This window comes from Octopus sinensis, linkage group LG4, assembly GCF_006345805.1.
Source record: "Octopus sinensis linkage group LG4, ASM634580v1, whole genome shotgun sequence".
NCBI lineage: Eukaryota > Metazoa > Mollusca > Cephalopoda > Octopoda > Octopodidae > Octopus > Octopus sinensis.
This window is the reverse complement of record NC_043000.1, coordinates 7,196,157-7,210,865: the sequence shown is the minus strand read 5'-3', so window position 1 is coordinate 7,210,865 and position 14,709 is coordinate 7,196,157. Positions and strand designations below refer to the sequence as shown.

General features: G+C 38.4%; 1 protein-coding gene across 2 annotated transcripts in view; it reads left to right on the top strand.

Moving 5' to 3' along the window:
- Nucleotides 1-14,709, top strand: part of LOC115211083 (unconventional prefoldin RPB5 interactor) — a 42,443-nt gene that overhangs the window by 3,389 nt on the left and 24,345 nt on the right. For both annotated transcript variants that reach the window (XM_029779973.2, XM_036501727.1), the window contains exons 2-6: nt 1,629-1,732; nt 5,446-5,524; nt 8,273-8,408; nt 11,626-11,717; nt 12,506-12,569. In XM_029779973.2, the coding sequence (XP_029635833.1) occupies nt 1,653-1,732; nt 5,446-5,524; nt 8,273-8,408; nt 11,626-11,717; nt 12,506-12,569 (451 nt within the window). In that variant the 5' untranslated portion in view covers nt 1,629-1,652. The remainder of the gene's footprint in view (nt 1-1,628; nt 1,733-5,445; nt 5,525-8,272; nt 8,409-11,625; nt 11,718-12,505; nt 12,570-14,709) is intronic.

Genomic DNA, 14,709 nt, shown 5'->3' with positions numbered 1-14,709 from the left:
GCCTTGTTGCTAATTTAGAAATTATAATTACCAGCAGCAGCAGTCACTAAGTGGGTGTTTCAATTGGCTCATAACAAAATCCTGATTATAAGAATTGCTATTTCCCTTCAAGTCTCCTATTCAACTGCATTGAAGCCTTCTATGCATAAATGTGAAATTAAAAATAGTGGTTTGTTTTATTTTGGTTATTCAGTTAAATCCTGATATATTTTTCAATTATATTATCTACTGATCTTATTGTAAGTGTTTCCACCTCGCTTTCCTCACTCCTACCTCTTGTCTCCCCCACCCTTTCCCTGCTTCCTCTCTTCCTTCACCTCCTATCCCCTACACTCATTGCATTCGTCTGGCAACTCTTGTCGTGTCACAACATCAAATAACTAAGGTACTTTCACTATGTCAGAATTTCGTGGAATTGCTGAGATATTTTGATAGTATACTTTCACAATATCTATATTTCTTGGAAACCACTAATTGATTGTTTTCCAGTTAGTCGAATACTAATGATAAATGTACATAAGTTTAACTGCCTTGTATAACTTGAAAATAGTTATATATACATACTTATATACCAGAGTGGGAAAACCCCTGCTGGTATGTTTATATGCACAAAATATAGTTAATTTTTCAATTATAAAATTTATACGATATTCATATGTTTATTTGTGACATAGGTCGTGTTTCCACTATGACTTAAATGGTTAGACTCAAACAGAAAGCTGTCCAGTAATTACCATTTGAATGGAAATTTTATTTTCACTATAAAACATATATTGCTAGTTGAGTCCTAACTACACTTTAGCTGAAAAATATAGAATATCTCATAAGTAATATAAATGTCCTAAATTCAGTGGCAGCATTAATGAAGATGCTACATGTTAATTTAATGTATTAAACTTATCTTTATTAATGTACATCAAATTATGCATAGATATATACAAAATTTACACTAATCCTCTTTCAAAATTGCTAACAATCCTTTTACCAACATACCAAAGCAGTCCTTCAAATTTTTTTGTCCAAGGGTTTATTCTTAACCCTATATTCTACACACTACTATTTATAACTTGATCTACTACAACCTCGTTCAGTTGAGGGTGCTTCTTGCAAGTTGCTTTGATGTCACTAGTGCTGATAGTATCATAAAAAAAAAAGCATCCAGTGCACTCTGTACATTGGTTTGCATTAGGAAGGTCATCCATCCATAGAAACTATGCCAAAGTAAACATTTAAGCATGATGCAGTCCTCCAGCTAATTAGAACCTGTCAAAACATCCAACATCCAACCCACACAAGCATAGAGGATGGATGTTAAATGAGGATGATATATGTACCATCATCATCATCATTTAGTGTCTGCTTTCAATGTTGGCATGGGTTAGACAGTTTGACTGGAACTGGTAAGCCAGAGAGCTATACCAAGTTCCAGTCTGATTTGACATGGTTTCTATGGCTGGATGCCCTTCTTAATGCCAACCACTCCAAGAGTGTAGTTGGTGTCTTCTATGTGTCACTGGCACGGGTGTGTCATTATTACTGTATTATTGTATTTAGGTAAAGTTATTTTTGCATTTATATATCCTCTTTATTCTTATGTTCATATGTGTGTTATATTTTCTCATTTGCAGTTAACTCAGATTTACTGCCAAGACATGAACACGGAACATGTGAAAAGATTGCAAGATGAGCAAGATCAGGCTATTAAAGTGTCCAATGATCAAATGCATAAATGGTAGGTAGCTTCTTATTTCTTTATTGTCCACAAGGGGCTAAACATAGAGAGGGACAACAAGGACAGAGAAACGGATTAAATCAATTACGTCGACCCCAGGTCGTAACTGGTATTATCGACCCCGAAAGGATGAAAGGCAAAGTCGACCTCGGCGGAATTTGAACTCGGAACACAGCAGCAGACGAAATACCACAAAGCATTTTGCCTGATGTGCTAACATTTCTGCCAGCTCGCTGCCTTCTTATTTATATGAGACTTCTGGCAGTTTGCTGTGCTTGAGAAGACACATCAAGCTAAGTGGTCATGGCCAATGCTGGTGACATGTAAAAAGGCACCCGTGTCGGTGTCACATGAAAGACACTCAATGCACTCTTTAGAGTGGTTGGCATTAAGAAGGACATCCAGCCATAGAAACCTAGCCAATACAGATGACTGGAGCCTGGTGCAGCTTACCTGCTCCAGTCAAATCGTCTAACCCATACCAGCATGGAAAACAGACGTTAAAGGATCATGGTGTTACTGTGATAAAGTTTAACATCAAGGTACTATGCCTAACATGCAACCTAGTTTAATGTTACCATCTAGTCCTAGGGTTTCTTTACTGGAATTCACTCTGTTGCAAGTTATTTGCATCAGATTTTTGCCTACAGATGTTCAGGTTGGGCATTAGTTATGTCAATTAACTCCAGTAGAGATCCTGAAAATGTTGTAAATACTGGTATTCTTCCTTTGAGTAACATATTAAAAAATCCTTAGTCATAGGAATCCTCTTTGTCTAAAACCTTTACAAGCACTCCCAGAATGGTGATTATATTTACAATGTAATGATGTTGAAAACCTGTTCTTAATACCACTTTCTACCTAACTACCAGCATGTGTTTTGGAATGGTATAATTCACTTCTTGAAGCAGAGGCAGTAATGCAAAATATTCATTGACTCACAGTACTAGCTTCATTTCTTTCCCTATGATATCTAACCTGTAGAACGTTTGTGAGGGACAGATATAATTAATCAGTTCTACTCCCAGTACATTTGTATATACATTTTCTTTATTTTTAGTCAACCAATATTGGTTCTGTGGACTTAGAATTCAACTTAAACCCACACATCTCTTCTTATTACCATATAAGCCACTTGTCTTGTTCTTCAACATACAAATCTCTCACCCCTAATTTATACTCTCCAAATGTTCAAATGGTACTATGTATTCAAATTTCACTCTGAAAGGTGGTATTTTTGCATGTCAAGTCAACCCAGCCTGCTAATCAGCTCTCTCACCCGGAGATAATCCTGATAATATGGTTTTGATAAAAAGTTAGTTGTGGTGCACACACCTTCATGTAGACAAATGGTACACAATGTAATCTAGACAAACCATCAACACTTTGATTTACAGTTTTATGAACTACTGTCTTGTGTAAGGCAATAAAATATAAATTTATATTTAGTGTTCAATGAAATTTTCCTCCCGAATTTTATGGACCCCATTCTGAAAAAGAATGTGCATCACTGCTGTAGCCTATGAGGAAACTTCCACAATCCTTTAATGTCTACACCACTAATGGTCATAGCAGGGTTGAATGATTAAGAAGTTCACTTTGCAATCAAAAGGTTACTGGTTCTATCTCACTGTGTGGCATTTTATTCAGGTGTATTTTACCATTACTTCACTTTTAGTGAAAAAGGGTTGATGGGTGAAAATGGGTTTAACTGGAATATTGTAGTGAGAGGGTTGAGGGTGTATTACACGTCAATCCAATGATCATGTAATTCAGACAGCTGAATTCTCATTGTTAAAACCAAAAGAGATTCATTTAATCTTTCTTCTTACCTCAGTGTACACTATCTTATCCCTCTCTGCTGTCACCCAACCTGCTAGAAACAGCAGCCATGTTTCCCTAAAATCACACCCTTAAAAAAAGGAAAGAAACTATGGATATTATTGTCCAAGATACATTTGAAAAAATTACTGGATGGTCATGACTGGAATTCCTTTGTTCATAGTTCTGGTCTGTTGCCTGAGGCTAAAGGACAACAACATTAGTGTAGTAAAATAATGTATTTACTAAAATGTAGGAGTACTGAAAGCTAAAATTGTTATTACCATTCACAAGGTTTTGGTATTCATATCTGTAATGCAAACACCGTGAAAGGTGTATATAAAAAAAAATGAGCTTAGTAGGTTGATCAGTGTTTATTCCAGTTATTTGCCTTTACAGGGCTTGGATGTTTTATGAGGTAAAATCGCTTTGAAGTTGATAGAATATTGCACTTACCTCTATTATAAACTATTCTTTCAAATGCATAACGCTTATGTTTATTAAGAAAGAGAGAGAGAGCATACTTAACTGAATTTTACCCAATATGTTACTGATAATCATTTTCTTGACTCCAAAGGGATGAAATCAGTCCACTATTATTGGGTCAGATCTTGAAGCCACATGGGATCGGGTTCACTCCCACTGCACAGCACCTGGCCAAGTGTTTCCTACTATAACCTCAGGCTGATCAATGCCTTATGAGTGAATTTGGTTGACAGGATCTGAGTGGAAGCCTGTTGTGTGTGTGTGTGTGTGTGTGTGTGTGTATTTTTGTGTTTGTGTCCTCACTGGCATTTGATAACCGGTGCTGGTTTGTTTATGTCCTCATAACTTGGCATTCAACAAAAGAAACTGGTAGAATAAGTACCAGACTTAAAAAGAAGTACTGGGGTTGTTCTATTTGATTAAAATTCTTCAAAGTATTGTCCCAACATAACTGCTGTTCAGTGACTGAAACAAATTGAAGAAAAAGGATAAAGGCATGACTAAATACTGTGCTGGTTCCACATAAAGAGCACCCGTGCTGGTGCCACATCATGCTGGTGCCGCATAAAAAGCACCCGTGCTGGTGCCATATCAAAAGCACCTATGTTGGCGCCACATAAATAGCCCCCATGCTGATTCCACATAAGAAGCACCCGTGCTGGCACCGCATAATAAGCACCTGTGCTGGTGCCACATAAGAAGCACCCGTGCTGGCGCCATATAAGGAGCACTTGTGCCGGTGCCATGTAAAAAGCACCCAATACACACTGTAAAGTTAGGAAGGGCATCCAGTCATAGAAGCCATGCCAAATCAGACAATTGGAACCTGAAGTGGCTCTCCAGCTTGTCAGCTTCTATCACACCGTCCAACCCATGCCAGCATGGAAGATGGACATGAAATAGTGATGATGATGACAAGGTTGTGCTAAACTATTGATAAGTTATGTCTTCTTTTTGTTCTCATTTACCATTTTCACAATGGTTTTTTTTAGTGCCTATTAACTTGCTTGACCCGTGGCTCTCCCACACAAATTTTTATCTTTCCAAACCCCCATGCCCATCTTCTACACCTTAATTTTTCTTCTCTATTTCTATCATTACTACTTCCAACAATCCAAGAAAAGGTCCACTTTTGAGCCACAGCTGTTTTGATTCCCATTTCTAGCCACTTCACTTACATTACTAATATTTTTGGTAAAGTCTTGACTGTTTTAACTTTCATTCATCTTTTCTTAAAATAATCAGACTTTATAACCACAGAAGAAATCGTTATTAGGAACAAACAATTTATGTCCAATTTTATGAATATACATGCATATACTCACTTGTATGTTAATATTCAGTTATTTTTATTGTGTTGAAGTAATTTACTGTTTTCTTGTTACTGTTTTCGCTTATGTATCCAGGAATAAATTAAAGACTGACTATGAAGTTCTTTCGAAAAGATTACTTACTTTACCAGATAAAACCACACATGAAGTAATGGTAAGTCTGAAAATTTTATCTTCACCATTCACCACCACCACCACCACCATCATCATTTAATACTCTTTTACTTGTTTCAGTCATTTGACTACGGTCATGCTGGAGCACCGCCTTTAGTCGAGCAAATCGACCCCAGGACTTATTCTTTGTAAGCCTACTACTTATTCTATCGGTCTCTTTTGCCGAACCACTAAGTTACGGAGACGTAAACACATCCCCATCGGTTGTCAAGCGATGTTGTGGGGACAAAAACAGACACATAAACATATACACACATACATATATATATACATATATATATGTATACATATATACGATGGGCTTGTTTCAGTTTCCGTCTACCAAATCCACTCACAAGGCTTTGGTCAGCCCGAGGCTATAGTAGAAGACTTGCCCAAGGTGCCATGCAGTGGGACTGAACCCGAAACCATGTGGTTGGTAAGCAAGCTACTTACCACACAGCCACTCCTGGTCAACTTTTCTTTGCTTGCAATGGTCAGATGGGATTTTTGAGGCAGATTTTCGCCAGCTGGACACCCTTTCTGTCACCCTCCCTTATCCGATTCCTAGCAAGGGTAATATTTTCTTACAGCTGGATATGTTTTCCACAGAAGACTGGAAATGAACCACCTCGCTTGTATAGCAGTGGCACTTATTCACAACCATCACATGATTATCTTGACAAGGATACACACAAAACACACACATATATACATATTATACAATTGGCTTCTTTCATTTTCCGTCTACCAAATCCACTCAAGGCTTTGGTTGGTCTGGGGCTACATTAGAAAAGACTTGCCCAAGGTGCTACACAGTGGGACTGAATCCAAGACCACATGGTTGGGAAGCAAGTTTCTCAACCACACAGTTATTTGACAAAATGTTATGAGAGATTCATCGAACAAAACTAAAGAATAATGATTAAAGTTTCAAATGAGATGCTACAACTGTGATTCAAATATTGAATTACAAGAACAAGAACACCAGAGGACCGTTTGTTGATGATAGCAAAAAACTGCTTTTGTTATTAGGTTAATTTTAAGGGAGTTAATTAACTGAAGCATGGATTTAGATTTTCTTTACTGGTTGGTTTTTTTTGGGTTTTTTTTAATTGTTTCAGTCAGTTGACTGTGGCCATGCTGGAGCACCACCTTTAGTCAAGCAAATTGACTCCGGGACTTATTCTTTGTAAGCCTAGTACTTATTCTATCGGTCTCTTTTGCCAAACAGCTAAGTTACAGGGACGTAAACACACCAGCATTGGTTGTCAAGCGATGTTGGGGGGACAAACACACACACAAACGTATACACTCACACACATACACATATATATATATATACACCACAGGCTTCTTTCAGTATCCGTCTACCAAATCCACTCACAAGGCTTTGGTTGGTCCAAGGCTATAGTAGAAGACACTTGCCTAAGGTGCCATGCAGTGGGACTGAACCCGGAACCATGTGGTTGGTAAGCAAGCTACTTATCACACCAAGTTTGATGATATATCATCAGTGTTTTAGTGCCTGCTTTTCCATGCTTGCATTGGTTGGATGGAATTTGCAGTGGAAAATTTTCTATAACCAAATGCTCATCTTTTTTCATGGAATACTGGAAAAGAATAACACCTTCTTACAACTATCATGCAATGTCAAGATAAGGAGACACTAACACTTCTACACATACAATGAAAAAAGCACCCAGTTCACTCACACTGTAAAATGGCTGATTTTAGGAAGGGCCTCAAACTGTAGAAACCATGCCAAAGCAGACATAGCATTATACAATCTTCAGATCTATTGGATCTTGTCAAACCATCCAACCTATGCCAGCATGGAACATGGAAATTAAATGATGATATTCAACTCATATTTGACAGGCTTCTTTCAGTTTCCATCTATCAAATCCACTCACATGGCTTTGGTTGGCCTAGGGCTATTATAGAAGATACTGGCTTGAGTTATGCAGTGAGACTGAATTCAAAGCCATTTGGCTGGGAAGTGAACTGAACCACACAGTCATGCCTATGGCCAAGTAATTTAATTAATACTGGTGAGTGGGACCAGTGGCAGCAAATTGATGATGATGATGATGATGAAAGGATTGGGAAACCTTGTTCTTTGTTAGTATCACAAGAACTCACTTGCATATAAAAGGTAGATTGTAAAATATGCTTTGATAATGCATTGCTGTGAAATACAGTGTGTTCAATGGGAACACTTTAGTTAATGGTGATAAATGAACTAAACTGGACACTATGTGCAGTAGTAACTTATCAAAGTGATTCGATGTAAGAGATATTTGGTGTTTGTAAGGAAGACAATATAATTGTTGTGGATAGATATAAATATGTACTATTAAATGTTAGTCAGGAAACAGTAGCCCAAACAATTTAGATATCTCAGGATTATTATTATTGAAAGTTTTGAAGCCTAATGTTAGAAGTAGAGTCTGAAAGTTCTTCAAATGCACCAAATTAATAGCATTAGAAAATTATGAATATTAAACTATTGTTAAAGGATATACTGTCTTACCATCATTAAAAAAAAATATGGGTTGTATACTTATATGTAAATGTACATATATTTGTATATGAATATACATTGGCATATGTATTTAAGTGCATACTTCTTAACTTAGTGCAATTCTAGTGTTTTAAATACAAAAAAAAACAAAACACATTTTACAATCTTGAATATATTCAGTTAATTGCTTTATTGTTCTTTCTATATTTGATTTGTTTTCAGGTTCCAATTGGGTCAAAAGCTTTTATGCCTGGACAACTTGTACATACTAATGAGATTTTAGTTCTGTTAGGAGATAACTGGTTTGCTGAGAGGTCTGCAAAGCAAGCATCAAATATAGTAAAGAGAAGAATAAAGTGTAAGTAAAAAAATATATTTTCACCTCGGTTCTTTTGCCAGTGAGCCAGGGATGGCATAGTCTGTTCCAGTGTTATTTTAATAATAGTTTATATACTTGGTCCCATGGCTTAATTGCTTTATTGTTCTTTCTATATTTGATTGTTTTCAGGTTCCAAATGGAGTTAAAAAATTATGTTCACCTCGTTGCTGTTGCCAGGGGCAGGGATGGCAGTTTCTTTTTCCAGTGTTATTTTAATAATATTTATAACTTGGTCCCATGGCTTTGCTGTCTCTGTTCTGTTGTTTGCTCTTGTGTTTTTGTTTTCCATAGTTTTTGTTGTAAAGTTTAAATTGTGGTAAGTTTATCAAAGGTTGATTGTGTTTTTTCCTCCTTTTCCCCCCTTTTTATATCAAATGCAACTGAAGTTTCAGAAAACCAGTCATTCAGCAGAAACAAAACAACACACATAAAACATTCTAAGACCATTTTCCCTGCAAAAGCAGGGTTAACCTTGCAGGTCCCATAACATGCTCCATTTTGCCCTAACTGCTATATCCTTCTTCACCAACTCTCGTGTTCTCTTGTTTCTCCCATCACCTTTAACCATGTCATTTCTCAGTTTTTCCCTTATATTTCCTTCCATATTCTCTTCATCACTTTTCTCACCCAGTCACTTTCAGTCTTCCTCAACATAGGACTGAACCATCTCAAGAATTTCTCCCCATAGTATTCACCATGTGCTCCATCCTTATTATTTTTACAATTCATAGTTTCTCTTCCCCTCTCTCACTCATTGATGCTCTGCTCATCAACCTAAACATTCTTATTTCTATTCTTTCCAGCCTTTTCTGCTGCTCCATGTTCATTATCCATGCCTCACCTATATTACATATATCTTTCCCTTTGGTTTCGGCAAGTTGCCTCTCCTCATTAGCATATTGTTCACTCTCTGGAATTCCTTTTATGCCCATCTCCCTTTAGCCACTGTTGATCTTCACTTTCTTCCTTACCCTCTTATTTAAGATTGTTTCCATTACCTACATTCCATATTTCAGTAGCTTAATTGCTCTATATGAACCATTGCCCGGAAGATCTCCTTGCCCCCTGTACAGAGAAACAAGAGTGCTCAACTCCCAATTCATTTCTTTTCACTCTAACTTCCTGCTGCCCTTAACATGTCTCCTACAACACCTATTGATTCTCAGCCATTACATTCTTCATCACCCATTGCTTCCTCAACCTTTTCAGTTATCTCCTCTGACAGTCCTAGAACTGGATTACTCACCTTGCAATCCTAATAATTCTTGTCATTCAACAGCCCTTCCATGTATCTCTTCCATCTTCACTTAAATTCTATATGAATCCATAACAATTTGTCCCACTTCATTCTTTATGTAACTCACCCTGTCACATCACATATTCCCCACCCTCTTTCTCTGGCTAATTTCTTTGCAAAGCACTTCTCTGACCCTCCTCTGAATCCACATAACTCCACACATTTTCCTCTGTACTCTCTGTCCTTTCTTGTAGCTTTCTCAGCTGTTTTGTAACTTTTATCACTGCTTCTTCTGCTACTGTACCTCTCATTCTCTGCCATTATTTGACCTTCTTCCTCTTCTCCTTTTTAACTTCATCACCCAACTGTCTCATTTCCAAATGTTTTGGTGGGCTTCTTGTCCATCCATATACATCAACAGCAGCTTCTAACAAACTATCTCTCAGTAACTTCCAACCAGTTTCAGTTTAACTATATCATCTCCTACCATACTCAGCTTCCCCTACCCTGTCACTTCCTTCAAACCTCTACACTTTAGGCTTTGGCAGCATTTCATCTGCTGAACTCTCTTCTCACAGACAACTAAATGGTACTCTGTAACATTCGGTTGAGAAACAAACTGAAATTTTTCTTAATAGAAAACTAAGGCAAGTTTTTCTTGTTTCAGTCATTTGACTGCACCCATGCTGGAGCACTGCTTTGAAGGGATTTAATCAAACAAATCGACCCTAGTCCTTATTTTATTGATTTCTTTTGCTGAACTACTAAGTTACTAGGATGTAAACGCACCAACATTGGTTATCAAGCAGTGATAGGGGGACAAATACACAAAAATGCAAACACACATAGATATATGCATATAATATAGGTGATTGCAGGCCCAAGAAAAGTATTGAATAGCTGAAGGATTAAAATTAATCAAAGGGCATACTAAGTATGTCTACCTGCTGGAAATAAGAGTCAAAACTCTTATTTAAATCATCAGTATACTTTGGCGATTTAAATAAGTTTTGACTGTTATTTCCAGCAGGTAGACATACTTGTATGTTCTTCGATTAATTTAAATCTACACACACACACGATGGGTTTCTTTTAGTTTCCCTCAACCAAATCCACTCACGCGGTTTTGGTTGGCCTGAGGCTATAGTAGAAGACACTTGCCTAAGGTTCTGCACAGTGGGACTGAACCCAGAACCATGCAATTTGGAAGTAAGCTTCGTACCACGCAGCCACACTTGCACATAAACATAATTTTACTTCGGGAGCATGAAACTAAACATTGCTTATTGTTTAGGCTTAGATACAGATGAGTTCAAAATACTTCAAAGTCAACCTTGTTTTTCATATTTCAGTAGAAAATAAGCACCAGTTGATAATAAAGTTTTATTTGTAGTGATTGGCGTTGCATCTAGCCAAAATAAATTAATTTGAGAGAAAGGTAAAAAATTCCTCAGAAACTGGAAGGTGTAGAATTTTGAAGGTGCTTCTCTGCAAGAAAATGTTTTCAAAATATTCAAGAACTCATATGAATGACTGAAATATTGATTTCAAATTTTTGGTACAAGGTGAGCAATTTCAGCGTGGGGTGGGGTGGGGGGTATAAGTCAACTCCAGTGTTCAACTGGTATTTATTTAATTGACCCTAGAAGGATAAAAAGCATAGTTGACCTCAGTGGAATTTGAACTCAAAATGTAAAAATGAATGAAGTGCTGCTAAGCATTTTCCCCAGTGTGCTAAAGATTCTGCCAGCTTGTTGCTTTAAGTGACTGAACTATTGAAAGGAATAGAAGTTAACTGCATGTAAATGTAAAAACAATATACCTTAAGCTAGAAAGACAAAAAAATAATGAGTGTCCAATAAGTGAAGAATTTGTATCTTGTCAGCTTAATGGTACAAAATCAAGAATTAAGTGCCAGTTGAATGAACTGCATCATGAATTTTAAAATTTCTTTTTCAGCAATTGATCAACAAATTAAAGACTTAGAGCAACAAAGGAATCTTCTTGTAAACCGGACAAGCTTTACAGATGAATTGAAACAGCTCAGTGAAGTATGTTATTATTCTCTTTGATTTATAATACAAGTGTGAGAGCTCATGTAGTTTTTTAAAGTCATGCATGGTGTTCCAAGTATCATAAACTAGAATCATGGTATGTTTGTGTATGCTCTGCTACGATATATTGTTCATCTATCAAATTGGAGCTTTAAACAATGTACTTCAGTTTTGCTTTTGAAGAATTTTGATGGAAAGGCAATTCCTAATCCTCTTGGTTGAAAGTAAAAATGAAATAAAGTTTCAGTCTCATTCTGGTGTTATTTGGTATCAGGAAGGATATCTAGCTCTGCAAACCCTGCCAAAGTTAGCATGAAACACATTGCAGCCCTACAGCTCACTGGATCCTGTCAAGCTGGGCAACATATTTAGTGGCATTTCATCTGTCTTCATGTTATGAGTTCAAATTCTGCCGAGATCAACTTTGCCTTTCATCCTTTCGGGATCAATAAAATAAGTACCAGCTGATTATTGGGGTTGATGTTGACTTAACCCTTCCCCTAAAATTCCTGGCCTTGTGCCAAAATTTGAAATCATTATTATTAAGGTGGCAAGCTGGCAGAATCATGAGCATACCGGGCAAAATGCGTAGCAACATTTCACCTGTCTTTACGTTCTGAGTTCAAATTCTGCCAGGGTTGACTTTGCGTTTCAACCTTTCAGGATCAATAAATCAAGTACCAGTGAAACATTGGTGTTCATGTTATCAACTATACTCCTCCCCGCAAATTCCAGACTTTGTGCCTATTATAGAAAGTATTATTATTATTTTCTTTTTTTTCCAGGGAAAAGATGGTGTTGTTGATATCAATGAAAAATATGAAGAAGAAAAAGAGAGAGAGTGGAACAGTAGGTATTCTACTTTGATTAGTTTCAATTATTTGACTACAGCCAGACTGGGGTACTGCCTTGAGAAGTTCCAATTGATTATATCAGTACCAATATTTGCTTCAGTCTGTGGTACTCATTTTATTGACTCTGTCAAACTGCTAAGTTATGGAGGCATAAAGTGACACAGTATAAACAACATTATCAGGCTTTATATGAAAGTGCATGACCTCGTGGTTAAAGTGTTTGGTTCACAATCATCAGGTTGTCAGTTCAATCCATGGACTAGGCAGTACATTGTGTGCTTCAGCATTGCATTTCATTTCACATTGTTCCAGTATACTCAGCTGTAATGAGCACCAACTGAGTGCAGAGGTAATTCTCTGTCCCTGCAGTTGTCCCACTCTGCATAAATTGCTGTGTCAAGATTAAGAGGGGATTGACCAAAAGGGTGTGTATGTGAAAGTTTACTACATGCCTTCAAGTCATGCAAGTGACAGCTGTTACAAGTATATATATATATATATATATATATATATATATATACAGGTTTGGTAGAACAAACTGGTTAAATAAAAGTCAATACATGAGTGTGTGTGTGTGTGTGTGTATATATAAATATATCATCATCGTTTAGCGTCCGTTTTCCATGCTAGCATGGGTTGGACGGTTCAACTGGGGTCTGTGAAGCTGGAAGGCTTCATCAGGCCCAGTCAGATCTGGCAGTGTTTCTACGGCTGGATGCCCTTCCTAACGCCAACCACTCCGTGAGTGTAGTGGGTGCTTTTTACGTGCCACCCGCACAGGTGCCAAACAGAGCTGGCAAACGGCCACGAACGGATGGTGCTTTTACGTGTCACCGACACGGGGGCCAGGCAAGGCTGGCAACGGACACGAACGGATGGTGCTTTTACATGCCACCAACACGGGGGCCAAACAGAGCTGGCAAACGGCCACGAACGGATGGTGCTTTTACGTGTCACCGGCATGGGGGCCAGGCGAGGCTGGCAACGGACACGAACGGATGGTGCTTTTACGTGCCACCGACACGGGAGCCAGACAGAGCTGGCAAACGGCCACGAACGGATGGTGCTTTTACGTGTCACCTGCACGGGGGCCAGGCAAGGCTGGCAACGGACACGAACGGATGGTGCTTTTACGTGTCACCTGCACGGGGGCCAGGCAAGGCTGGCAACGGACACGAACGGATGGTGCTTTTACGTGCCACCGACACGGAGGCTAGACGGGGCGGCGCCGGCAATGACCACGATCGGATGGTTCGCTTAACCACAGCTGCATTTCCCACTGATGTTGATCGACCTCAATTTGGTTCTGCTTTCTGATATATGAATTGATTTGGTATGATTTTGATTCTCACTGGTCTTGCCGGGTTTTCTCACGCACAGCATACTTCCATAGGTCTCGACCCAGGTTTTCCTGGGTCTACCTCTTCCACAGGTCTCCTCAACTGCCATGGTGTGGCACTTTCACACACAACTATCTTCAGCCATTCTCGTCACATGACCATACCAGCGCAAACGTCTCTCTTGCACACAACAACTGATGCTTCTTAGGTCCAACTTTTCTCTCAAGGTACTTACACTCTGTCGATTATGAACACTGACATTACACATCCATCAGAGCATACTAGCTTCATTTCTTGCGAGCTTACGCAAATCCTCAGCAGTCACAGCCCAAGTTTCACTACCATGTAGCATGGCTGTACGTACACATGCATCATACAGTCTGCCTTTTACTTTGAGCGAGAGGCCTTTTGTCACCATCAGGGGTAAGAGCTCTCTAAACTTTGCCCAGGCTATTCTTACTCTAGCAGTTACACTTTCAGCACACCCGCCCCCGCTACTGACTTGGTCACCTAGGTAGCGGAAGCTATCAACTACTTCTAGTTTTTCTCCCTGGTACGTGGTAGAAGTTGGTCTCTGCATATTTTCAGAGTTTATTGCTCCTGAGCATCTGCCACAGATAAAAACTATTTTCCTAGTTAGTCTTCCTTTGACATTACTACATCTCTTATGTGTCCATAGCTTACATTTGGTGCATCTTATAGAGTTTCTACCTACGCCTTTTCTACAGATCGAGCAGGGCCATCTACCTGAAGGCGTTTGTGATTGGTCTACCTTCCTACTTATTAGGACTTTGG